The sequence below is a fragment of the Arvicanthis niloticus genome, chromosome 17 (genome assembly GCF_011762505.2).
Source record: "Arvicanthis niloticus isolate mArvNil1 chromosome 17, mArvNil1.pat.X, whole genome shotgun sequence".
NCBI classification, from domain to species: domain Eukaryota; kingdom Metazoa; phylum Chordata; class Mammalia; order Rodentia; family Muridae; genus Arvicanthis; species Arvicanthis niloticus.
The window spans coordinates 51,207,139-51,233,772 of NC_047674.1; the positions used below are offsets into that span (position 1 = coordinate 51,207,139).

Here is a 26,634-nt window from a genome sequence, read left to right on the forward strand (position 1 = left end):
ACTTAGTCTTATTTATACCTCTTCCCTCCTCTCCCTCTGTTTTATTCTTTCCCCTCCCATTAAAGTCCCGCCCCTGTTTTACCCTGCGCCCGCCCCCCCAGCCCCCCTCTTCACAGTAAGCGCTCTTAACTGTAGAGCCGGCTCTCCAGCGCCCCCGCCCACCCCCCACACTTTCTAGAACTGAAAATTTCCTATAGCATCTGAAAGAAGGAATTAGGATAGAGTTTAGAAATATGACAAACAGAGAAGAAGATGGCAAAACTGCTACCGCCTTCAGCACACGGGTTTTAACTAGAAAAGGGGTGGGGAGAATGGAAACATCGAAAACTGCATTGATTGGCATTATATCAAGGAAATAAGATGAGGAGCTTGAGGCTAGGGAAGCAGATTTCTACAGCATTGGAAGAAGTGTGCAAACTTTCAGTTCGGCTGGCGGTCAGAGGCAGTTATTTTATAGCAAGGATAGGACTGGTCTTGTCCAGCTTGGCCTCATTTGTGCCTCTTCATTTTAGCTGTCATGCTTTATTCATACTTACCTTCTCTTTCTTTGGAGCTTGGGCAGAAAATCCATTACTTATGGTTAAATATTCACCGTTTATAAGTAAGTAAGGACATCTGCATGGCCATATTGAATATGTGGCTGCGAAGTAATTAAAGCATTTTACAGTGTAAAATGAAAGACATTTCTCTATTTTAAACATGCAATAGAGAAATACATTTTATATTCTAACTAGATTCAATAGGTTTTTTTTTTGTTTGTTTGTGACGAATAACGAGGAGTTTTTTTTTTTTCTTAATTGGCAGTAAGCAAGATGAACGGAATATATTGCATCAAGAGGCATAATGATTGCTTGGTTAAAATTCATATGGGGGTTGAAGGAGGATGGCCATGCACTGGAGGCTAACCTGAGCTACACAGCAAGACCTTGTCTAAATCAAAACAAAAAAGCAGTGAGCCAATCAAACCAAACTCAAACCCAGGCCGGGCGGTGGTGGCGCACGCCTTTAATCCCAGCACTTGGGAGGCAGAGGCAGGCGAATTTCTGAGTTCAAGGCCAGCCTGGTCTACAGAGTGAGTTCCAGGACAGCCAAGGCTATACAGAGAAATACTGTCTCGAAAAAAACCAACCAACCAACCAAACAAAAAAAGACCTATGATCGTAGTGGCCAATAATTTGAATTTTTGAAAAATTAATTGGCCCTATTATATATGAAGACATAGTAACCTTCCCCTCCACCTCACTTTTGGAAGCCTCGGAGAAAGCTTGAGAATTTCAAGGTGAAATATCACTCCCCCTTCCCCAAATTCTGTATTTAAGGATAGTATTTTTCAGAACTTTTAAATTTACTGGAAATTCAATATTATAGCTTTCTCCTTAAGGGTTTATGGTCAAGCTTTTTTTTTTTTTTTTTTTTTTTTTAAACTGGCAGATGTTTGAAAGATGAGAGTAAGATTAATCCTCATATTAATTTTAAATACATCTCTTTCTTCCAAAGAATGAGGAGAAAATGAACCAACTCTCAATGTACTAACCGGCAAGGCAGGATATAGGACCTCTATCATGGCAGCTTCCTTTCAGGGCTGCTTAACGTTGTCTCTGTACAGGTTCTTCACTGCTGAGATCAAATACCCAACAAAAGCAAACCGAGAGAGGGGAGGTTTGTTCTGGCTCACAGTTTCAGGAATACAGGTATTGCAGGAGAGGAGGCAGCTGGTCACATCGGATCTGTAGTCAGGAAGCAGGCAGGGGGAGCCACACGTAAATGCAGAGACTACACTTGCTTTTTCCTCTTGGTCCAGTGTGAGACTCCAGGACACCCCAAAAACACAGCAGAGTTTGGGAACCAACACACAAATCTCTTTGTGTCTGACAGTTGATGTAAGCGCCATGATTCTTGTTTTTTTTTCCTAGACTGTTTAATTAATTAATTAATTTTTGAGACTGAACTTTGCTCTGTAAGCCAGGCTTGTATAGAACTCCAACTTTGGCTGGCCTGGAATTGGAGAATTTCATCTCAACCTACAGAATGCATTAATGACAACATTATACTCAGGTCATTCATTCATTCATTCATTCATTCATTCATCCATTCATTCACGTTTATGCATTAGATAGGAGTTCTCTGTGTAGCTCAGACATTTCCTCCAACTCCAAATTCTTCTCCTTCAGCTTTCCTGGCAATGAAAATACAGGCATGCACCATTATGCTCAAGTTATGTTGGCTGTTGTTAATATTTATGTTAGGAAAAGAAAATAGTCTCTGCTTTACATACACTCTCATGGAATCTTTTTTTTTAAAGTTAAGTCAGGGTGAGGGCTGTGTGCAAGACTCGCAGGCTAACACGCAAACGCAATTCCTCCGGCTAACGCCAAGGGGCACCCTCTCCTTCCCCTCGGTCTCCGGAGCTCCTGGAGTTCTTTCCATCTGCACAAAGAGCCCGGCCTCCTCCCGGGTGACATCACAAAGGGTCGTTCTCCGCCCCTTCGGCGCCACCACGTGTGTCCCCGAGCTGAGTGGCCATCCGACTCAGTCCCTCGCCGGCCGGTCTGGGCAGCGGAGGAGGCGAGTGGTTGGTAGTGGCTGGAAGCTTCGCTATGGGAAGTCGCTCTTTAGCACTGTCGCGGCTAGCCCTGCTCCCTGGTTCTCCGCAGCCGCTGTCGCTGGAGAGTACCGGGAGGCGCGGGTTGCAAGCGCGCCTGCTTCTCCCCGCCCGGGCGCCCGAGCCCCTGGGCAGGTGCTGAGCGCCTTTCCGAACCTCCCTTGCTGCCTCCGTCTTCCGCCTGGCCGCCTGGTTGCTGCAGTGCACATGGGCTGCTGGAGGTAGATGGGCTCACCGCCCGTGAGGCGGCGGTGGATGCGGCGCTGGGCAGAAACAGCCACCGATTCCAGCTGCCGTGGGGCCGAGCGCCCTGGGTGCCGCTGTGAGCCCCGGGCTCAGCCATGGGGACCTCGGCAAGCGGCATCACCGCCCTCGCCTCCTGCAGCCGCATCGCCGGCAAAGTCGGAGCCACGATGGTCGCCGGCTCTCTTCTCCTGGTGAGCGATCGGAGGGGACCCTAGGGTGGCGGCTGTGTTAGAGCCTGTGTCCCGGAGCCGGGCGGGTCCTCGGGCCCGTAGTGCGGGAGGCACGCGGTGGGATCAGCCGGGTTGGAAGGGTTGGTTACAAGGCAATAGCCAAACGGAGGAGGACTCCTACTAGATCATCTTTTTTGTGGGGTGAGCTGAGACTAGGGAGTGTTAAAGAATTGTTTTTCTTGCAATCTGGCTGATTGGAGGAGGCGCGAGAGGTGGCCGCCCCGTCGTCCTGCACATTTCAGGGCTTTTGCCCCTGACTTGGCCTATCTCGCACCCCAACACCCAGCCTCACCCCAATATTATTCGCCGCTAGACCCTCAGCGCGGTGCGAGGCCCAAGTAGTACTGTCAGTTGCCAGCTACCAGTTGTGGCCGCTGCTTTGTCGCTACTGCAATGTCATGTCCGGATGCTACCGCAATAGAGACAGCGCGACCGGTGCGCTCCGGACGCGAGCAACTGCTGCATGCTTCCGCGCGCGAGGCATTCCGGAGAAGGGCGCAGGCCACCCTTTGCTTCAGCTTCCTTGCTTCTCTCCTCCCTCTTGGCTCAGATGGGTCCTGATTTCTGCACGCCAAAAGAAGAAGAAGAAGGGGCGGGAGGAGAAGAAGGACCCAGAGACCCAGGCGCCTCTAAAGTACCGGCTTGGAGCCAACCGGCGCTGTGGCTCTCAGTAGAGGGGGATGGGAAAGAGCGACATAAAGGAGGATTAATTTTCTCCATCCTTTTCTTATTTCTCCTTGTCTGTGTTTAGACATGTCACCACGCAAGATGATGCAGGCTCTCTCAGTACCCAAATCTGGGGCGTGCCCGGATCGCAGTCCTCCATCACTTTATCTGATCAAAGCCTGACATCATCCCTTAACCAAAACTTACCCCCAGCTGGCCCTTTATTTCCAATATTGGGGCCAAGTGGGGAATTAGGTGGAAGAAAATTTGAATTCAAACCCTTGAGACGCCATAAACCAGCCATGTCTTTTATCCCTGCAGGGAGGATGAAGATCGTTAACTAAAAACTAAACAAAAACAAAAAAGAGCTTGTTTTCATGGTTGGGCTGTGTAAGGGAAGGCAGGCCTCTTGTCTCCTTCTCCTAAAGGGCTTACTGCCTGGCCAGCCAAGATCCACTGCTTCCATCTCAAGGCATTACAGTTGCTATGGCCTGGGAATTCATTCTACAGACACTCTGGTTCCTCTCTATGTTTAGGAGAGTAGGAGAGAGAGAGAGAGAGAGAGAGAGAGAGAGAGAGAGAGAGAGAGAGAGAGGGAGGGAGGGAGGGAGGGAGGGAGGGAGTGAGGGAGGGAGGGAGGGAGGGAGTGAGAGAGAGAGAGAGAGAGAGAGAGAAGCTAAAGAAAGTTTGTTGTTCTTAGCATTTATGAGGTAAATCTCAGTGTCCCTTGGGAGACTCTTTTCTGTCCTTTTTGTAACAATGGCAAAGTTCAGGTCCTTTACACAGTGTGAATAGTAAACAATCCTTGGGACAGTGGACTTGAATTGACAGTCTCAGATTGAGAGAGTTGATGAGGACGCTGATCTTAATAATCAGAGAGCTAGGTCCCTTGCTGAGTTCCTTCTAAACGCCTCAGACCAGCACACACTGCTGTGTGCCCCTGCCCCACACAAATACAATTCTTGAAGATTAGTCCACTCACACATTCAATCTGAAGTTACTGCTCAATGTATAGTGATTTGGATTTTTTGTTTTTATCTTTTAGTATGAAATAGGTACTTGAAGGTCTCAGTATAATGAAAACGTATGTTTTAATTAACCAGGAAAGGACCCAGCTCCTTTTATTAAGTGATCAAACTCAATGTACCCACAAATTGTACCCAGATTTGCAACTGATGACCTGACAGTGCAAGCTTGACCGTTAAATGAAGTTTACGAAGGGCTTTTAGAGACAATCTCAAGGTGATGACACTACAGGGTCTCTTGGATCTCCTGGTAACTATGGCAAAAAGGCTTCATTTAAAATTGACGGAGTAGGAGGAGGGTGAGCCTATCATCTTGAAGTGTGGGGATATGCCAGGAAGCATGGGGAGCTATGTGACGACAGTCCAGTCATCAGGACAGGCTCTGTTTCTGTGTACAACAGTGATCTGGTGACTTTGTTCTCAGGAGAATTTGTCCCATTAGTAATCTTGGCTGCATTAATGGCAGACACCAGGTAGGATAGCTCAGGTAAACATGGTGTGAGGGACAGTGTGTACATGAGGTACATGGTGTGAAGAACAATGGGGAATACAGGAAGTTAATGCTATGCATATACAGTGTCTTTAGACAACAGTGCCAGCGAATCATCTCACAGTGGCTTTCAATGACCCTTCTCCCATTTTTTTTTCATAACAGTCTTTTTTATTTTTGTGGCTTTTTTTTTTATTATCAAGGATGAGCTAGCTATACAAAAGCTTACTATAGGCTCTGATATGTATAAATATTGTATGAACTTGTTGAGAGAGCAGCAAGGTAATTTATACAGAGTATCTCACCATCCCTGTCAAACAGGTGTCCCCTCCATTCTACGGGTGAGAAAATAGTCTCCAATAATCTTACTGGTCTGTTGTAGAATGTGGTGCCTCTGGGTTGGAACTCCTTGGCTCCTACGCTTTCTCACCCGGGTACCATACTGCCCATTTTACAACTTCAAGTTGCTTGATGGATGTAAGGACAGAGAAGGACCTCTGGCAGAGAGCTGAGGTGTTGGCTTGATTAACTGGAGAATATAAGTGAGACATACACAAGGACCTTTGGAATGAGTCGTTCTCATTGCTTGCATTTCTGTTGCTGATGCATTGATGTGACCATATCAAGTTTGGAAGTTACTCACAGACTGAAACGCAGCATCCACGTTCCAGGCCAAAGTTCTGTAAATGAGACATTGAGATTTGTGGTGGTTTAGGAATTGTCCTAGAAAGACTTGCTTGCTGTAACGCTGGATGCAGTTGGAGGTGCCTCTTGCCGTTAGGGAGCTTGTTTTGACTATACAGATGGACTGATTGCAAGGGCCGGTCAAGGGAGAAAAGCAGCCTTCTTGGTAAAGACACTGGATTTGAAGCGTTGGAAACCATCATTATCCACAGACTGAGAATTCCTGCACCAAAGGCACAGGGAACATAGCAGAAGAAGGAGTGGAGAGATTCTAAAAGCCAGAGGAACAGAAATCTACTGTAAGATTGTGTCTCCTGAATATGTCAGGGAAGCTTCACACATGAAGTCTCAACAACATGGCTGCCTAAACAGGACCTGAACAGAGATAACACCAGTAGATGGGCTAACACAGAAGGGAGCAACCTCATAGGGCCTCAGCCCTAGACAAAAAATGAGAAATGTGGGCAACTAAGAAATATATATATATATATATATATATATATATATATATATATATATGTGTGTGTGTGTGTGTGTGTGTGTGTGTGTGTGTGTGTGTAATATATATACACAAAACACACATATACAAACAAATACATACACATGTGTGTGAATATATTACATATGTATTACACACACACACACACATATGTAATCTATGTAACAGCAATTGAAAATAACACCATGAATTTGAGTTGTGCAAGGTTGGTACATGAGAGAGAGGTTGGAGAGAGGAAAGGGAAGGGGGAAAAGAATTCCAGATACAGGGGACATTTACTTAGTAGGTTGTCTAGATGTTTGGCCATCCCTTTTCTAGGCAGCTGGCATCTCACCATTTCTGGTCACCTAAAGAAAAAGACCTTATTTATTATTATTTTTTTCTTTTGCTTGTGGGAAATAGCCAGACACATCATCAGACTATCTGCCTAGAGAGTCCCAAGTGTTATTGTTGGCTACTGCTACTGAGTTCTACCTTCTGACTTTCACGTACCACAATACATGGCTATCTGCCTAGGCAGGAGTGTGTGTGTGTGTGAGGTCATCTGGGTTGGGGTGGGGTGCTCAAGTCCAAGGCTTGGTGACAAATTCAATTAGAACATGAAATCAGAGCTGGCATATGTACAGAGGGCTTTCTCCCTTTTATATACTGTAATGTCGCATCTTAGACTGTAGAAGCTGTAAGGGAACCTAAGCCGTTACTGATCTAACACCCCACACAGTTTGGCTGAGGGAAAGACCAGCCTACACTGAGGAAGTGACTATTTTTCATTTTACCAAATCTACATGGTGCAGAGGCGGCATCCTAGGCAGTGGAAGCCCAGTGATGAAGTGGGATTAGAAGCTTGGCATGAAGCTAGTTTCTGTGAGTATAAAACATGTGGCAGGTGTCAATGGGTCAACGGGTGAGCATGCTAGACCGCAAGAGAGACACAGATGTGATGTTCACATCTTCAAAATAGGAAATCTGTCAGAGGAGGGAAACACTTCTATTTTGGAAAACTTTCCAATCTTGGAATAATGTCTTTTAGTTGACTTATGGAAAATTGGTAATGAGGAAGAAGAAGCAACCCAGAGCTTCTACTGCAATGAAAAACTTCTGGTTTTACCCCATACGTTATCCTCACCATCAAAGTGTAGGATAGGGTCAGGCTTTCTCCTGTGGACTAACGGTATATGTCTGGCTCTCAGGTCCAGTCACAGGCAGACAGACAGGCAGGCAGGCAGGCAGACAGACAGACAGACAGACAGATAGACAGACACACAGACAAACAGACACACAGACAGACAGACAGGCAGGCAGACAGACAGACAGACAGACAGACAGACAGACAGACAGACACACAGACAGACAGAGCCTCCAGCACCATTAAGCAATTAAGCTGAATCTACAAGAAAACTATTTTTTTTCGAATAAGATGTACACTTAGTATGAAAAACAAAAGCTTCTGTAATTACATAGACACAGGTCTGCTGACTTTATACATTTGGACGCTGTCTATCAGTTAGGTAAAACCAGCATAGTAAATGCCATATGTTGGGGGTAGTTTGCTTTACCCTTCTCTGGTGGTCAGGGGTGGGTTTGGCTTCTGGGCTGGGTCTGGTGAGTAGCTGGTATCTTCTCTTTATTGGAGGTTGGAATTTGAGGACATCACACCTTGACTTTGCACTTGACTCAATCTTGAGGTGAGGCAAAGCTTCTTGGGAAGCTTGGTAGAAAAGCTGCAAATTGGCTTTGTGCTTACTCAGCCAGAATATAAACCGTAATTGGCTTACGTAAAGTTCACTATTATTATTATTTTCTTTTGGTGACGGGAAACAGTAAGATGCATCATCAGACTATTCAAGGGCCAGGATAAATTGAGTGACTTTTCCTTGCGTAAACAGCTCTGCCTATTTTCCAGAAAGCACTAATACTCTGTTGGCTTGCTTCCCCCCTGCACAGGCCTGGCAAACTGCGGTAATGCCAGGTCACCACCAGCAACTTCTTGGCAAGCTCAGGTGCTTCTCTCCTGTGACTAGAAGAACCCAGATTAACTCATAGCTTTGGTGGGTGTCCGGTGGTCATTTGGAGTTGAATCCGTTTGGAGCATGAGATGGCAGATATTTTGGACAGATAGAATGACAACTGAGGCCATTAGCAGGAGCAGCTTGGTCCACTGAGTGTCAGCAGGAAGCTGGACTTCGTTGCTTCTGTATTAGAGGCCACTGAGCTTGTGTTCTTTAGGAATAGGGGTGGGAGGAGATCGTGTTTAAACACTGGTTTCCCCCAGTGTTTATATTTGTCAAATACCTAAAAATCAACAGGATCATAAATTGGCTTGAAGGCTGCCACCTGGTTGGCCAGTGATTATTAACCTAGAGGAGGCTAGCAGATGTCCAGAAATATGGGTGGGGCCTCTGCCTATGGAGAGAGGTTTTGATGACCGTGCTGCTGACTGACAGCAGATGCGCAATCAACACCCACTAAGAGTGCCGAAGTTGGGGTCCTGTGTGTCCTGGCTGGAGACAACATGTCTGTAGTGTTGGGAAAGTTGTGCTCAGTGGGTTCTCCGAAAGGTGTGGGATGCAGCCGGAGCTGGATAAGCTGGCAGGATGCTACCCCATGTCCTTTCATCCTCTCTTCAGAATAGTTGCAGACTATGCATGACACGTCCCTGGTCTAAGACAAATAAAAAGAATGGAGAGGCACATGGCTATCCAAATCAGACTAGTCTAGATATGAGATATGTCTATATAATTTTCCATTTGTTGCTCTGCAGCCAGGACCACAGTGGTGGCTCTGTAGCTTGGCACCATTTGAGAACTCTGTTTGGAGGGAAAAGGAACACGGGCTTATAGAGTTAGATGAGAACAGGGAGGGTGGCCATGTGTCCTGGGCTCAAGAGAGCAACTGTCAGTCAATAGAGCTCCCGTGCTAGTGGCCTTTGGAGGAGGGCCAAGCAAATGGCTGGTAACCATTTATATTGGGATATTACTTAATTTATATATCATACAAAGTATTATGTACTATCCTCACTTATATAAACGGTCCTCATTTAGTGAGTACTTATTACTGCATCTAATATCTTCTGTAAAGCACTACAGTATACAGGTCCCAGAGGTCATAGCTTATTCCCATTTTATAGATTTCAGAATAAGGTTTGAGAGTGTTTTGACTCTTCTGCCCATTATTAAGTTCTGGATAGAGGAATGAAACTAGCTCAGCGTAGTTTCCAACACTTAGCTCTCTCTGCCAAGTTCTGGGTACGGGATGGTTCACTTCAGTTTCCCATACATTTGTTTCCTCTAAAAGGGATTGGTTTTACCCAAGAGTTGAACATGCTTGTTTTATTTTCTGAGTGTCATGGTGGTGCCTGGATGGTTTGCCAAAACTCATGGTGTGTGGGAGTTGAAAGGGGAGGGCGTGGAGACATGGTCGAGCATTTTCCTATGGTGTGACTCTGACGGACCATGGTGCCACGGTTGAGATGGAAAGACACTCCAGCAAATTGAAATGTTATAAATAGGGAATGGGCGGGCGTGTTGCTCTCCTGCAGCCCTGGATCACTTTGAAAAATATTTGCTTAATGAGTAATAGTGTGGTGTGGGTTCCACTTTGCTGGGTAGTTAGTTTCTGCTCCCTTATTCTGAGCACCTGAGGACCTGCTGGGGTCTTCCTTGCTGCCAGCCTGACTATTTGTTTAGGATAAGTTAATAGCTCACACCAGCTATGAGTAGCATTTGTTCACTTCTTATTCTAGTTCTCTGGGAGGTGGATTTAATTCTATGATTTGAGTGGTTCGTACTATGAATGTAATGGATAGGTGGCCACAGTTTTTGGAGGCACCTTCACAAGCAAGCTGTTAGAGAAAAAAATTGAGAGCTTCATACATGCAGATGATATGTTTCAATCAAATCCACAGCCCTTCACTCCCTCCCCTTCCAGCTTCTCCCAACTGCCCCCCCCCCCCAACCCCAACCTTTCTCTCCCAATTTCTTGTGCTCTTTCTCTAAACCCACTGAGGCCATGCCCCTGTAGGTACATGAGTGTAGGACTATCTACTGGGCCATAGACAGCCTTTCAGGAGTCCCATGCCCAAAGAAAATGGAGTCTCCCTTCCCAAACAGCTATCAATTCCCAATAGCGCCTCAGCTAGGGGTGGAACTCTGTGGCTCCCTCTCCTGCTCGCGTATGCTTTTGGTTGGCTTGTTCTTGTACAGGTCTTGTGCATGTAGTTCCAACCACTATGAGTTCATGTGTGCAGAGGCCTGGCATTTCTAGCAAATACTGTTTCACTATAGTCATACGATCCTTTTGGATCTTAAAAGTGTTCTCCCCTCTTCTGTGAGATCCCCGAGCCTTGTGGGGAGGGGCTGTGATACAGCTGTCCCATTGAGCACTAAGCATCTACAATATTCTATTCTCTGTCCATTGACCAGGCATAGGTCTCTTTATTGATTCCCATCTTCTACACTGTTGGAAGGGGAGGGAGCTAGCTAATTAAATGAGCTTCGAGATCTGTTGAAATACCTGCTTGTAGCCTTAGCAGACCAGAGAAAGACAAAGCCAGGACAGAAATGACTTGATTTTATTAGTCCCAGAAAAGAGATCGGAATTCCGGTCTTCCAAGAATTTTTGTGACAATACCACCATCTGATTTTACTACAAACTTGGCAAGCACTGTTCAGCGGATCAGAGAGGCAGGAGGGTACAAGACAAGAAAACTTACAGGCAAAGGTGACAGGTTTCCAGAACAGTCCAACTAGTGTGTTTGTGCTTTTTTTTGTCCCTCTTTTCTTTCTGTAATTATTTCCCTTTCTTCTACAGGGGTATAATGTGTGTTCTTCATCAACTTACTAAAGCATAAGGACTATCTATTAAGTAACAGGCATGATTAGGGTGTGCGACTATAGACGTGACAGGTTATCTATGGCCTCCCTTTGGAGTTCACAGAAAAGCTGATGTTTCATGGTAATCATCAGAAAGCAGAAGGGAGTGGATTTCAGTGGAAGGGAACCGTATGTGGAATAGACCCAGTGCAGGACAGAGTCTGTGTCCTGATCTGGGATCACTATGGCTGGGAAGAAGCAGTGGGATTGTGTGTTGTATGGAACCCTTAAAGGTATGAAGACATCATTCAGTGCAGAAGAGGGTAATAACATGGCTTGAAGCATAAAAACAAACAAACAAACAAAAAACACCCCACTATGTATTCATTTGGGGGGGGGAGGGGAAGGTGGCCTCTGAGGCCATCACATCTCCACCAGAATCAAGTTCCTAGCAGTCTTGAGACACTAATGTAGATTCTGGGAACCAAATTCCAGTCCTCTATAAGAGAGCAAGTGCTTAACCACTGAACGTCACTCCCACCTGCAAATATTTAAAAAAAAAAAGGTTTTAATTACTCCTTAGAGAATTTTATTTATTGTATTTTGATTCTATTGCTTCCTCCTGAAGCTCCGTCCAGATCCCCGCCCCCTCTTTCTTCCTCTCCCTCCCTCTCCTTTTTGCATTGAGTACAGTTTGTGTTCGCTGTGAAGATGAATTTTCGAGAATTTACTGGCGGCGAGATGAGAAGAGGCGGGTGATGTCAAAGGAGGCGGACTCCTAGGTTCCTAAATTGAAGTCTGTGATTGGAAGGATGGGCTGGGGGCGTGGTGGATAGGATGGGAGCCCTAAGGCTCTGATGTTTAGTGAGTAAGTTTGAGGTGTCTATGACGAGCATCTGCTTGGACTTTTATTTTGCCATTTAAAAATAGCAGACTCTCTGCATGTCCAAGGTGCACTGAGCCATTGCGACTGTCACCAGGCACTCGGGCTGCCGTCCTTCCTCCGTAGTATCCAGCAGCACAGACATCTGTGTGCACAGCAATGCGCTGTCCGCTTTTAGATGGTTTCCTCCGACTGCATTCCCTAAAGTGGCATTGCCAGGTCAGAGGAAACGAATGAGTGGTTTTTATGGCGTTCGCTGCAGATTGCCAGATTGTCTTTTAGGAAGACAATCAATTCAGAATGCCACCCGCCACCTATAAATGTGCTTTCTAGCCCATGAACCTGCCAGGACTGGACTGTCACATTTCAAGTTACTTATCCTCTTTTAAATTCAGAGATGTAAGGACCTTTGGTGGTCTCCGTCACAGTTAGGTCATTTCTAGGGACATAATAAACTTACTTGCATGATGCTTGCCTTTTAATGATTCATGATCTCACCATCGAGTAGAAGTTATGCTAACCTTTTTTATTAATCCTATTTATCGTTCTGTTTTAGGTTCTTATTAGCTATATATGGCATTACTTTACATTCTAATGGCTTTTTATGATTACATTTCTGTATTTGCGTTGTGTGTGTGTATGCATGTGGTCATCTTTGTGTCACAGTACATGGGTGGAGTCAGAGACAATTTATGGAGTCTGCGGGTCCTGGGGATCAAACTTTCTACCTGTAAGGCTCAGTGTTAAACCCTGTTGCCCACCGATCCATTTCACCAGCACTGTATCCTATTCTTAATATTACTAAAATAACACGAAAAGTTAGGATTGTGTTATTAAACCTTTTCCTTTTTGGGTCTGAAATATTCTTTTCTTTTTTTCTTTTTTTCCTTCCCCATTTTGTTAGGAATCCATCCTTTGACAGGTAGTTACAAAGAATCCTGATTGCTTCGGATTTTGTAATGTATTGGTTGACTGTTGAATTTGTTGATGTTTCTGGATATTGGTGTCCCAGCTGTGGTGCGAACCCCCTCGGTGTGTTCTGAAGGATATCTGTACACGTGTATGCGTGTAATGGGTTTTGTGGGTAAACACACAGGGGAGTGGGGGCAGCTGATTCGCCACTTCAAGCTGTTCTTCCATGGAGTCTCCTGGAACTGGTGATAGTTGATATATTAATTGTACCCATCCTGGAGAAGATATACAGACTATTTTCTGAACTCTAGACTAGGGGGTCAGTAAACTGTTTCTGTAAAGTGCTGGGCAGTACGTTTATCTTATGATATCTGTGGTAACTACTTAATTCCACCTTTATTGCAGACATAGGATCACCTGTGTTCGAAACATCTGCAGACAATGTCTCAAAGAGTGAGCCTGGCTGTGTTCCAATAAAATTTTATTTGTAGATACTGAAATGTGAATTTCACATAGTTTTCACCAGTACTACATCACTATTGTTTTCACTCCCCCTCACTTCCCAGCTATTAGGAATAGACAGCAATCGAGTCCAGCCTGCTTCGAGACCAGGGTATTAATATTGTGTGAGACCAAATTAAGAAAACTCACTTTGGAAAAACCTTACTTACTTGTGCTCTGGACATTTAAAGTGAGATTATTAATTGTAAATCCTTTCTCTTTTATGTTTTTTTTTTTTTTTTTGTTATAAACCAAGGTTTATTTCATTTTAATTAATTAACTAACTTTTTTTGAGATAGAGTCTCAGGTTGACTAGGCTGACCCAAGGCTAACCTTGAGCTGCCTCCATTTGAAGTGCTGGGATTACAGTGTATGCTGATCGTGGAACTCGGGGCTTTGAACATACCAGACAGGCACTCTAATAGCTGAGCAAGCAACACCCTCAGAATCTCAAGAGTTTGGGTGTTTGTTTGTTTAATATATTTTGAAAAGTAGCCTTGCTTTTTCTTGCCTTTACCTTGACATCTACTTTCAAAACAAACCTCTACAGTGTGTTCTGTGTTCAGGGGAGTGAGTTTCAGGATTATAATCTTTTATTAAATTAAAAGAAATAACCAAATTTTTGGTGTTTGAGAACGAATCTCCCTAGGCAAATCAGTCTGGACAGGGAGTCAGTGTCTAGCTGGTCTTGAGTTTTGTGATGCTCCGGCCTTTTCATCCTAAGTGCTGGGGTCATAAGCATGAACCACCATGTACATGGGCATGTACCATGTACCACCATGTATGTAGGCATGTACCATGTACCACCATGTATGTAGGCATGTACCTAGCTGGAAGTTTTTGTTTTATTTGCTTGTTCTGAGCCAGTTTTGATGAGGATCCCTGCCTCACTTTGAATATACTATGAGTATCAATCTGTCCTCGAACTCACTAAGTACACAAGCCAGACCTGAACTTGGGATGTTCCTTGTGCCTTTGTCCCCAGAGTGCAGGAACTACAGCGGGTGCCACTCTGCTGGAGTTGGATTACACCTTTAAACAAACAAACAAACAAACAAACAAACAAAAAATCTAGAACTTGGGGGCTGGAAATGTAATCTGCCTAGCACACACACAACCTTTGATTTAATTGTAGAACAACAACAACAAAAAAAATACGCAAATAAAAAAGAAAGGAAAAAATTCTCAAATTTTTGTTATGTATCTCAGGAGTAATATATGTAAGATATAATTGAGATGTCTTAAAAGATTGTCTAATCTCAAGGAAATAAACTGAAAGAATGGTAAAATAATAAATTGGTGGGGTGATAATTTCCTAAATTAATATTTTTTTCAGCAATTATCGTGTCAGACATGTTCTCCATGCTCTTTCTGTGTAACCCATTAATTATCAAAACAGCTTAGAATGGCAGTTATTATTGCTGTGGTCATTTATTAAGTGAGAAGGTAGAGGCTCGGAAGTTGGGCCATTCCCAGGCTAGAAGGAGGGAAGAAAGGTAATTTGCCTGCTCTCAGCCCAGAAACCAGATTCATCAGCTGACACTCGAAGGGTATCCTCAATGCATTCCTGACCCTATTTGATTGGAGATAGCTACAGGTTGGAAGGCTAGATTCCACAAGACTGACTTCTGACTTCAGATATCAATAGCAAAATTCAGGTTGCTAGTCACCTGTGCTTTCTGCTGTCTGACTACAAGTCAGAGTTCCCCGGGGCTCTGTGGGGTTCAGTTAACTTGTAAGCATGGCCTCACATATCTCAGAGAAACACTTTGTGAATATGACTCTCTTCTATATAAAGGAGATGGACAATAAAGTATGCAGAGGAAGGCATGCTTAGGGCAGCCGTATAGGAAGCACCGTGGAGCTGCTGTGTCTGCTCTGGACACACCACCCTCCAGGTCTTTGCACCCATTCATTTAGTGGTGAGCTCTTTGAACTTTGTCCTTTCAGGGTTTTATGGAGGCATCATGTCGTAGGCATAACTGACTATATCATTAGCCATTGGTGACTAACTTAACCTTCAACCCCTCTCCTCATCCCAGAGGTTGAGGTGGAACTGAAAATAGCAAGCTGTCCGTAAAAACCTTGTGTTTTCTGACCACTGGTCTCCATCTTGGTGGTACCCTCCCAGAGCCTCTATCCCCTGTCATCTCATCACCACAAAGAAGACCCTAATCACACTGGCTTTGAACGCTCCTACTTTGTGATGGGAGCCATGGGAAGAGACCACATCTGTGTTCCTTACTGTCACAGTATCATGCCCAGCAGGTACCTGGTAGAGCAGGGCCTATGTGGTACATTCTAGGCTTAAATGGGTTTTCCTTATACTTTGAAGCCTTCGAAGCATTGGCCTGTGTTTGTATGCTCTTCGGGACATGCCCAGTCAGCATGAAATCACGTCCTTCCATCTTCTACTGTTTTCTATGTGATACTACTTCAATTATTACTCCTTGGCCATCCTATCGGCGTTTCTCAGTAAGCAGAGGACAAAGAAATAGCTACTGTGGTGGAGGGAGCCGGTGCTGTGGTCCAGTGACTGATTGCTGTACACACTTTCTCTCCTGCATTGCGGGTTCTTGAGAAAACAGCTTCTAGGTGAAATCTTCCCTGTTTTTTTCCTCTCCAGTGTCCCCAGAGCTTGCTTCCTTCTGTTTCTACAGTCAGCACATTCTGGCTCTGGCATTCTCTACAGTCACCAGCTTTAAAAACAGTCCCTGCTTCTTTTGTGTTGACAATAGGAGACTGCCCTCCCATCCCTCCCAACCCTCCCATCCTTCCCTTCCTCCATCCCTCCCTCCCATTCCTCTCATCCCTCCATCCCTCTCTCCCTTCCTTTCTTCTTTCCTCTCTCCCTTCCATCCTTTCTTCCCTTTTTCCTTCCTTTCTTCATTCTTTTTTCCTTCCTTCCTTCCTTCCTATCAGAGAAGGCAGTAAAAGAAATGAGAGAGCCAACCAAGTTTATATAACGCAACTGGAAATATTCTGTCTGTGGTTTGTGGAACCTTTATCCTTGAGCCGTTTGTTTTTATGCATCCCACCTCCTCCCCAGCTTTGAATCTGGAAAATTCTAGCCATCCAGTGTGTTTATATTACAAATTAAAAAATGATGCCCCAGATAAAATGGCCAACAATTCTGAGGGCTGATCAGCTCTCTCCATGGTTGTTAACCTTTGTCATCAACTATCATATTTAATAGTTATCCTTACAGGCAAACTTGATAATCCTACAATTCTACAGTAAATATATGTTTGAAAAAATTCTATATCAAACTTCAGAGCAATTTTCTTGCTTCTTACTAAGGAAAAGCAGATCCACCTCTGCCTTGAGTTTGCTTATTTCACAGTGAAATGTTATTAGAACTTGATAAGAAATGAAAGTGATGCAAGCCAGGCACAGGGATGATGGATGGCTCAGTGGCTAAGATGCTAGCTTGCAAGTGTGAAGAGACCTGAGTTTGAATCCTAGGCACTCATGTAAAAACCTGGATGTGGCCTTGTTAGCACCTGTGACCCCAACACTGTGGAAGCTGGAGACAAGAAGGCTTCCTGGAGCTTGCTGGCTGCCAGTCTTGTTGAAATGGCAAGCTCCAAGTTCAGTGAGAGAGCCCTGTCTCAAGGCAATGAAGCGGAGAGCGATGGAGTAGGACACTCTGCATCCTCCTCCAGCCTCCTCATGGGCACGTGCACCTGTGTACACATGCGCATACACCACACACACATACAAACAACAACGGCAGTGGCACAGATCTGTGGTAACCTTTAAGCTACCAAGGGATCTCTTGTTTTTCTGAAGGATGAGGTCATGGAGACGGAATTGCTGAACAACAACTAGATGTCCACCTTCTGACGTGTATTCACACATCCGGGTGCTTCTTGTCTTCAGTCAGGCCCATCTGTGCTATAAAATACAGATGACACATCATAGGTGTGCTGCAGGCCACCTGGATGCACAGTGAGACCCTGGAAGCCCTCACAGCCAGTCATGTGAGCCAAGTATTGCTTCCCACTTCATCTCCGTTTCTCCCGTTTAAGCTTCTAATTCATTCAATAAACACTTGTAATGGTTTTCATTTTTTTTTAAACCGATGTGTAATTTGAGACAGCATGCCGGTAGTTACCACGTCTATCCGTTGTTGTTGGCAGAGTTCTTGGATAAATGGAATTTTCATATTAACTGCAATTTAAATACAGAGAATCTAAGCTTCTTATACTGCTTATCATCTTAAGCACAAAGTGTAACTTTCTCCTTTTTTCTTTCTTTTAAATGAGAGGGGGAAATGTGAACCCTTTAATATATCAATTTCTTATTTTGAGTATCATGAAGAAATTAATACTTAGAAGCCAATTGAAGTTCTGTTAAGAGAGAGAGAGAGAGAGTAATGGGGGCTGGAGAGGTGGCTCAGAGGTTAAGAGCACCGACTACTCTTCTAGAGGTCCTGAGTTCAATTCCCAGCATCCACACAGTGGCTCACAAACATCTGTAATAGAATCTGATGCCCTCTTCTGGTGTGTCTGAAGACAGTGACAGTGCACTCATATACATTAAATAAATAAATAAATAAATAAATAAATAAATCTTTTAGGAAGAGAAAGTAACATCTTTAGGGTCTTTGAAGGTGAACAAATGCTTTGCTTTCATGCTGAAGGGAACCAGGGTTCCTTAATTTAGATTTTCAGTTACTATCGTGGCACCATTGTGGAGGTTTTGGTGTTTCTCACTCCCAGCAACCTCCTTCAACACTACGGTTTAACTTACTAATTCTAATTATCCGTGGTCTGCAAATTCATCCTTTTAGTCAACAAGTCCTTGTCAGGTAGTCCATGAGCTGGTCCTTGAGGATTTAGATAATATCAGCGGGTCTCATCAACTCATCCCTTCTCTTTACGAAGGGAAAAGAGGGTGTGTGGTCCAGTCAATGGGTACTGAGTCTACACGCTGTCCTGCATTATCGAGTCCAGGGAAGACACACAGAGTATACATATGTAAGTAGAAAATGAAGACAGCCATATAGGGAAAAGAAGAGACAGAGGAGTGCTTTTCAGTTGGGGATGGAAGGTAGGGATGGCATCCAGGAGGAAGTCTTGTCTCTCCGGATGATTTTGACTTAAGTGAGAGTTTTAAGCTGAGTGTGAAGAGACCAGATTGAACGTGTGAGTTAGAGTGGGTGTAGAAAGAGAGAGGAGAGAGAGAGAGAGAGAGAGAGAGAGAGAGAGAGAGAGAGAGAGAGAGAGAACATTCTGTCTGCTCATAAAGAAACTCATAAGAAAGGCCTGGGGGTTTCTTTGAGCTTCTGGTCTCTGTATTGTTTGTATTTCTTTAGATGCCCATGCTGGGAGTTGGCAGACTTCGTCTGTAAAGGGCCAAAGGATAACAATAGGCTACTGAGGTTTTGGGGCAGAACGGTCTCTGTCGTAGTTTTGCAGCTTTACCACAGCAGCATGAAAGCAGTCGTGAGCGCTAGCTACATCAGTGTCTGGATTCTAGGAAGCTTGTTTATAAGACCGGCCGGTATGTTGGCATTCCTTCGCTGGCCCCTGGCTTGAAGGATGGTTTGCTTATTATTTTCCTAGTCTTCATTAGGTAGTTGAGCAAGTGAGGAAATGTAGTCTGTGTGGCAGTCCCTGGCCTTGAGCTGCTTGTGAGCATCAAGGGAAGATAAGTGTATACACTTACGGGGCTGCCAACCAACATTATGAGACACTATGTAATTAGACGCTGATAGTATGGACAGAAACAGGAAATGTGATGGGCCTCTTGCTCATCTGCTCGGCATCTGGCTGTTTAGAAAGAGTTTTGAAGGCTACATAAGGATGGCAGGACTTGGCAAAATCACAACACACAGGAGATCAGAGTTGATTGAATACTGCTGCTGAATTCAACCTGTTCATTTCCTAAGTGAGCAAACCAGGCTCCTGTTGACTTTCAGACAGGTTGGGTAAGGATGCGGCTCCTCTTTTCAGAATCTTTGTCCAATTCTTTTTCTGACTTTTTCTGCTTGATCCACCCAGAAGTGCCTATAGGTATACATACATGTTGTTTTTTGTATGTATGTTTGTGTATATGTTTTGTATTGCTAGGGGTGAGAGGATTGGAGTAGCTTCAGATTATCGATTGCATTTTGGATTCCAAAAGACTGGGACCAGGGTGGTTGTGTCTGCTACTTGGATTGAGGTGGAGAGAAGAGAAGCTAGGAGAGGGATCTGGGAGAGAAGCAGCAGTTATGCACAATAGAAAAGTGCACACTGACCTATACACAAGAAAGCAGTCAACGAAGCCTTGGTGGGAAGACCCTCTAAAGTAAGGCATACCGATTCTATTGTTTGTGAGCCTAGCCTTTAACAGGTGAGTCCAGCTCTTTAAAATGGACTCATTCTGTTGAAAAACTCATGAGAGTTTGTATGTTAAAACAGACAGATCGTGGTGACGTCATAAAAGAAGTAGTAAAAAAGAAAACACAGAGCAACATGGTTGGGCTTTTTTTCCCCTTTGCATACATAAAATCAACTCAAAGAAGAGAACGGGGAAGTTGAGAATCTGTAGTTCCAAACTGGTAGGATTACTACAAGAATGTTTATTTGGGGGGATGAAATGTTAATATTGAGCTAATTAAAAATGCCACATTAGGTAGTGACGGAGCGAGTGACCCTGATAGTGGGATCGGACTGTGTCAAATGTGGCTCAGGATCAAAGAATTTGAGAGCCAGAGGGATCCTGGTTTAGTGTTAGCAGCTCAAAAGTTAGTTGGATGCCAGAAACACACAGATTGCTTAAGGGCAAGAAAACCCACAGCCAAACAGAATGAGTTCTTCACCCTGTTGTAGACTCACAATGATCTTAGAGATGAGACAAGGTATATGAAGAAGGTATTTTCAAAATCATCTCAGACAGTATTATTTTTTTCTTTTTCCATTTGTGTGTGTGTGTGTGTGTGTGTGTGTGTGTGTGTGTGTTTGCAGGTGTCTGGGCACTCATGTGTGGGTCCATGTGCACATGGAGGCCCGAGGTTGACATTGAGAGTCATTCTTAATTGCTCTTCCTCCCTATTCAGCAAAAGTGCTTAAGCCAAACCCAGAGCTCACTGATACGGGCGGGTAGTCTCTCTTGCCCATTTCTTCTAGGGATCCCCTGACTTCTGTGCTGAAATTACAGGTAGACTGCTGTACCCACTTGCTATATACATGAGTTGTAAGAATCTGAACTGTTTTCCAGTTATGTGATAAACACTTTAACTACTGAGCCACCGCCCTACTCTTCCCAGGCAATTTTAGCACTATATTCAAAGGCCTGAAACTGTGATAGACTTCCCTGACCTGTCTTAGCCATGTCTATACACATGGGGGCTCAAGGGTTTTAATTGGAAGGACCCAGCCTCACTTTCTTGCTGTCACTATCTCTCACCGATCAATGACCTTGTCTCCCCATTCCACTGTTTGTTTTTCCCTCCAGTGTTAGCCTTAGCTATAATCAATTTATATTGTGTAGGGGCCATCTTTAAATATGGTCTTTCACTTGATCCATTTCTGCCCATAGCCACAGGGTTAGAGGGAAAAGCTAGTGTGTGGGGTGCGCACATACTTGTGCACACACGTGTATTTGTGTGTGTGTGCACACACGTGTGCACTATTTATTTACTTATTTAGAGGCATGTTCTCAGGTAGCTCAAGCGAGTCTCAAACTTGACATGTAGCCAAGGATAGCCTTGAACTCCTGATCCCCCCCCCCTCCCAGCCTCTCAAGTGTATTTACAAACATGTGCCATCACAAGGAGATTTTGTTTTGTTTTGAGACAAAGTCTCTTTATGTAGCCCAGACTGGTCTGGATCCTGTGGTCCTCTCCTCTGAGTCTCCCTAGTACTGGGATTACACGCAAGTCCTTCCACATCTGGGTAAACTCTAGTTTAGATAGAGCTTTTCCTCCTCCTCCTCCTCCTCCTCCTCTTCCTCCTCCTCCTCCTCCTCCTCCTCCTCCTCTTCTTCTTCTTCTTCTTCTTCTTCTTCTTCTTCTTCTTCTTCTTCTTCTTCTTCTTCAAATAGCACATTGGGATTATCAATTGGCTCTGGAATTGGAAGAGACTTTAGAGGCCCCAGTAGTCCTTGCTTGAGTAATAAGCTCTGCTTTCAACAGACCTACCCTCTGAGCAGGCTTTGCAAAGCAGAGCTGCTCTGTTTGAAAGAGAAATGAGGGCTTAGAGCCTGTCTCCCATTGCTCTGTGGCCAAGAGGCAGCCCTGTGATCTTTGTCCACTTCAGTGCTTGCTTCTGACCCACAGGTTTCTTCCTCCATCCTCTTCACTAAACACAGTAAATTCACACTCTCCTTTATTCTGTTTGTAGGAGATAGATTAAGTAATTTTATAGGTCAATATTATAGTCCCTTAAGAACTGACAAATTACCCAGGCATGGTTGTGCATACCTATAATCCCAGCTCTTGAGATTCTGAGGCAGTAAGATTGCAACTTTGACACCAGCCTGGGCTGTATACTGAGACTCTGTATCAACCAAATAAACTGAAGGGAAAAAAAAAAAAAAAAAGCAAAACAGATTAGCCCACCTCTGTGGCTCATACCTGTAATCCCAGCAACTGGGGAGTCTGAGTCAGGATTTCCACAAGTTTGAGGCCAGCCTGGGTTATAAAATAAGGGCTTTGGCTCAAAATAAAATATCTTCAAAATAATCTGGTAACCCCTTTTTACCCCCAAGAAATTAAGAAGTTCAAATAGAGCAAGCACGGGATAGAATGTAGAGGATGTGGGGTTGCTGGGTGGGGTTGCTGGGTGGGGTTGCTGGGTGGGGTTTGTACACAGCTAAGTGACCCCTGACATGTCAGACATCAGGAAAGAACCTACCGTCTCGGTCTTAGAAGGTCTTAGAAGGAAAAAACTGAATCCTTGCCTAGCCTGGTGGGTGTAGTCAACCACAGGCACACTCAGGGTGGCTCCATGGATCAGAAGCCCTGGGTGGGGGAGGCTGGTGTCCAGGCTTGTTTCCTGGAGCTTTGTGTATCTCCCCAGGGTGCACACTCCTGAGTCTACAATGGGGGTGGGGCATGACATTAATCTTGTGCTCAGGCTCCACTGGACAGATGGTTTCCTCCACCCAGGGCATCTGCTGAGCTCAGTAGAGGGTGTCTGGGCTCGTTGTGCAATTAGAAGGAGCAGGAAAAGGAAGGGCTTAGCCAAACCCTGAGAGGGAAGACACAGAACTTATCACCAACTAGCAGGCTCTTTTCCGTCTCAACTTCTAATATAAAGTTAAGTTTCTCATCAAGAAAGCCAACCACTGTTCACCCCTGACCGCCTCCGCCCCCACTTTCAGGCTTAGACTGAAGAAAAACTAAGTATATCGTAAGCTCTAAAAGGAGGAAAACTCAGGATCGGGTGAGAGACAAGGAAGTACCCTGGCCTCCCGTAACCATAGGGTTGGGAAAGAATAGACTCCGGGTCAAGTTTCAAGATGCCAAGAAGACAAACCCTTGATCACCTGGCAAACGGTTTTTTTGCTTTGTTCTTTCAGTTACCAGTACAGCTGTAAATCTAGAAGGAATTTGTTCTGTAGCTGGTAGCTTGGGACAGCCATGATTTTTATACAAATGTCTCCATCTCACTGAAGATGGAAAAGATTGTCATGGCCTCTCCATTTCTGTGGCCCCAGGGAAGCAGTCTCTCTAGTCTTGGCTTCCTGCTTCTCTTTCTCTGCTCCTCTGTCTCAGGACTTGGGATCCCCCAGGTTTTTTTTTTTTTTCTTTTTTTTTGTGTGTGTGTGTGTGTGTGTGTGTGTGTGTGTGTGCGTGTGTCGAGACAGGGTGTCCCTGTGTAGCTCTGGCTGTACTAGAACTCTCTGTAGACCAGATTAGCTCCAAACTCCGGTTGCCCCTGCCTCCCAAGTGCTGGAATTAAAGGCGTGCACCATCACGCCCAACAGGTCTTCCAAGTTTTTATTCTGGAAGTTGGTGTAACTCTGACCTGCTGGGTGAAGTTTTTATTTTAGAGCATGACTACTAAGTTATTCTTGCTGGACCCAGCTCAATACGTAGATTCCTCAGCGGGTGTCTGCGGGGGTATGATATCGGCTGTGGCCTTCAGAGACTGGACAAACTGGGTTTGAATCTAAAACCATCGTCAGCTCTATTGTTTAGTGCACATAGCAGGAATGCCAAAAGTCTGCCTGTTTGTTGAAACAAAAGAAAACAACAGTTTATCATCAACGTGCAGGTGCTATGGAAGTGACAACCTTGGCACACGCCTCCCTGTTTCTGATGTAGAGCTGAAGTGGTACCCACCGGATCCTGAACAGTGGTGATGAGCATGTTGTCGTTGCTGATGTTCTGTCTTCCTCCGCTCCTATCTGACAGCTCTCTTATTTCTTTCAGCTTGGATTCCTCAGCACCGTCACAGCTCAACCAGAACAAAAGACTCTCAGTCTCACTGGCACGTACCGCCATGTTGACCGTACCACTGGCCAGGTGCTAACCTGTGACAAGTGTCCGGCAGGAACGTATGTCTCCGAGCACTGTACCAACACGAGCCTGCGAGTCTGCAGCAGCTGCCCTGTGGGGACCTTTACCAGGCATGAGAATGGCATAGAGAGATGCCATGACTGTAGTCAGCCATGTCCGTGGCCGATGATTGAGAGATTACCTTGTGCTGCCTTGACTGACCGAGAGTGCATCTGCCCACCCGGAATGTATCAATCTAATGGTACCTGCGTTCCCCATACAGTGTGCCCCGTGGGCTGGGGTGTGCGGAAGAAAGGGACAGAGAATGAAGATGTACGGTGTAAGCAGTGTGCTCGGGGTACCTTCTCTGACGTGCCTTCCAGTGTGATGAAGTGTAAAGTCCACACAGACTGTCTGGGTCAGAACCTGGTGTTGGTCAAGCAGGGGACCAAAGAGACAGACAATATCTGTGGCGTGCACCTGTTCTCCAGCACAACCCCACCTTCTCCTGCCACAGCTATCTTTTCTCACCCTGAGCACATGGGCTCCTACGATGTCCCTTCCTCCACCGATGAGCCCCAAGGTAACTCCACCTCACAAATTACTTGCTTGAGGAAGGCTTTGAGCCCAGTAGAGCGGGCTTCTAACCAAAGATGTTCTCTCCACTTTGCTAAATCCAAAAATCATCCCTTGGAGGAGGGAGCCTTCATTTTTTTTTTTTTTTTTTTTTTTTTTTTTTTTTTTTTTTTTTTTTTTGTGGCTAATTAAATTTGGCTTCTTTGGACTTAATAGAAATATTGCAACTCCGAAGGTTTCTATTAGGAGACAGCAGATATCTAGAAACTAGGTTACAGCAAACTGGCAGATAAGAACTGCAAGAAATAAGGACAGTGTGTGACCTTGTGTAAATCACTTAACCCATTCAGTGCTGGGCCCGAATGAGTGAATTGAGTGATTTTAGATGTTTAAGGGGTTCCTTTCAGAGTAAAAAATATTATGCAAAATGGAGCTAATCGTGGGTAGATGGAGCCAGAAGGAGAGACAGCAAGGAAGAGTCTGTCATTACATCTGGAAGGAAGGGGGAGTGTTGACACCAAGATAGGACAAAAAAAGGTAGAAGTTTAAATCTGAGTAAAGATGACCAGCCTTCACATCTGAAAAAAAAATGACTTAATGTTTTTTTTTTTTTTTCAGTTTGAGTTTATGGCCTTTATCCCCGTTTGCCTACCATATGCCAGTCAACACTCAGGCAGAAGTTCAAAATTTGCCAGATCCTCTTTCATCTCATTTAGTTCCCATGAGATATAGCCAACTTAAATTGTGCCTACTAGTATACTGTTGTGTGTGACAGTGTCTGGCCTTCAACTCCAGGGAACGCTTTCTCGTGCCCGCCATTTTGAAATGAAGAGACAGGTATGAGTAGCTCTGGTGGCTGACACAAGCCAGGTTCTGTCTCAGATTCCATCCCTCACACCCTTTCCTGAGGACTGATTGTGGCATTGTCACCGAAAGAAGTTCACAAAGCCAGCCCTAACCCTGTGTGATCTTGGAGATGGCTCCTAGGAGAGTCCAGCCTTACTCTGTTTACTGACCTGTTGCACAGGGTTGGCTTTGAGCCTGAGCTCTTTTCTTTATCTTAGTCATGGGTTCCGTTTCATCATTGAGTCAGGAAAGGTGAGGGAAGAGGAGAACGAGGAAAGGAATTTAATTGAAATGAGTTCTCTGCACAATCAGATCAATAAAGGGTTGACGAGTGGCAGGTAGACATTTATCCACGTAAAACTTGAAATCAAAGAGAAGCTGTCTAGAAGAGTCTAGGAGAGCTCAAATATTGGTTTCCCCAAAGACTCCTATGTTCTGGGCACAGAAACAGAGTTTATTCATATTTTTATCTTTTACATAAAGATGCTGTTTGGACCTTTAGGAAAATGTGCAAAATAATATTTGATCTATGTTCCAACAGTCATCTCTTTTTTGATTATTTGCCCTCACTTGGAGATGACAAGGGACAGGAGAGAATGTGTAGATGCCCAAATATGGAAAAGCTCTTCCCCCTCCTTACTCTTTTTTTCTAGGCATGAACTCAACAAATTCCAACTCTACTGCCTCTGTTAGAACTAAGGTACCAAGTGGCATCGAGGAAGGGATAGTACCTGACAATACAAGCTCAGCAAGTGGGAAGGAAGGCACGAACAGGACCCTGCCAAGCCCACCACAAGTTACCCACCAGCAAGGCCCTCACCACAGACACATTCTGAAGCTGCTGCCGTCATCCATGGAGGCCACCGGTGAGAAGTCCAGCACAGCCATCAAGGCCCCCAAGAGGGGCCATCCCAGACAGAACCCACACAAGCACTTCGACATCAACGAGCATTTGCCTTGGATGATCGTGCTCTTCCTCCTGCTGGTCCTGGTGCTGATAGTGGTGTGTAGTATCCGAAAGAGCTCCAGGACTCTCAAAAAGGGGCCCCGGCAGGATCCCAGTGCCATAGTGGAAAAGGCAGGACTGAAGAAGTCCTTGACTCCAACCCAGAACCGGGAGAAATGGATCTACTACCGCAATGGCCACGGTGAGCTTCTTCTGGTTCCTCCATGCACGTCAAGTGCTCTGCCTCACTTATGCTTTCTAAAGGGGTGGGAAATCTGTAGG

General features: G+C 44.9%; 1 protein-coding gene across 1 annotated transcript in view; it reads left to right on the forward strand.

Annotated features, from left to right (window-relative positions):
- Positions 1–2,463: 2,463 nt before the first annotated feature.
- Tnfrsf21 (TNF receptor superfamily member 21) overlaps positions 2,464–26,634 on the forward strand; it is a 71,920-nt gene continuing 47,749 nt past the window's right edge. Inside the window, exons 1-3 of the mRNA XM_034521679.2 lie at positions 2,464–3,039; positions 23,919–24,567; positions 26,060–26,554. Of these exons, the coding sequence (XP_034377570.1) occupies positions 2,944–3,039; positions 23,919–24,567; positions 26,060–26,554 (1,240 nt within the window). The 5' untranslated portion in view covers positions 2,464–2,943. The remainder of the gene's footprint in view (positions 3,040–23,918; positions 24,568–26,059; positions 26,555–26,634) is intronic.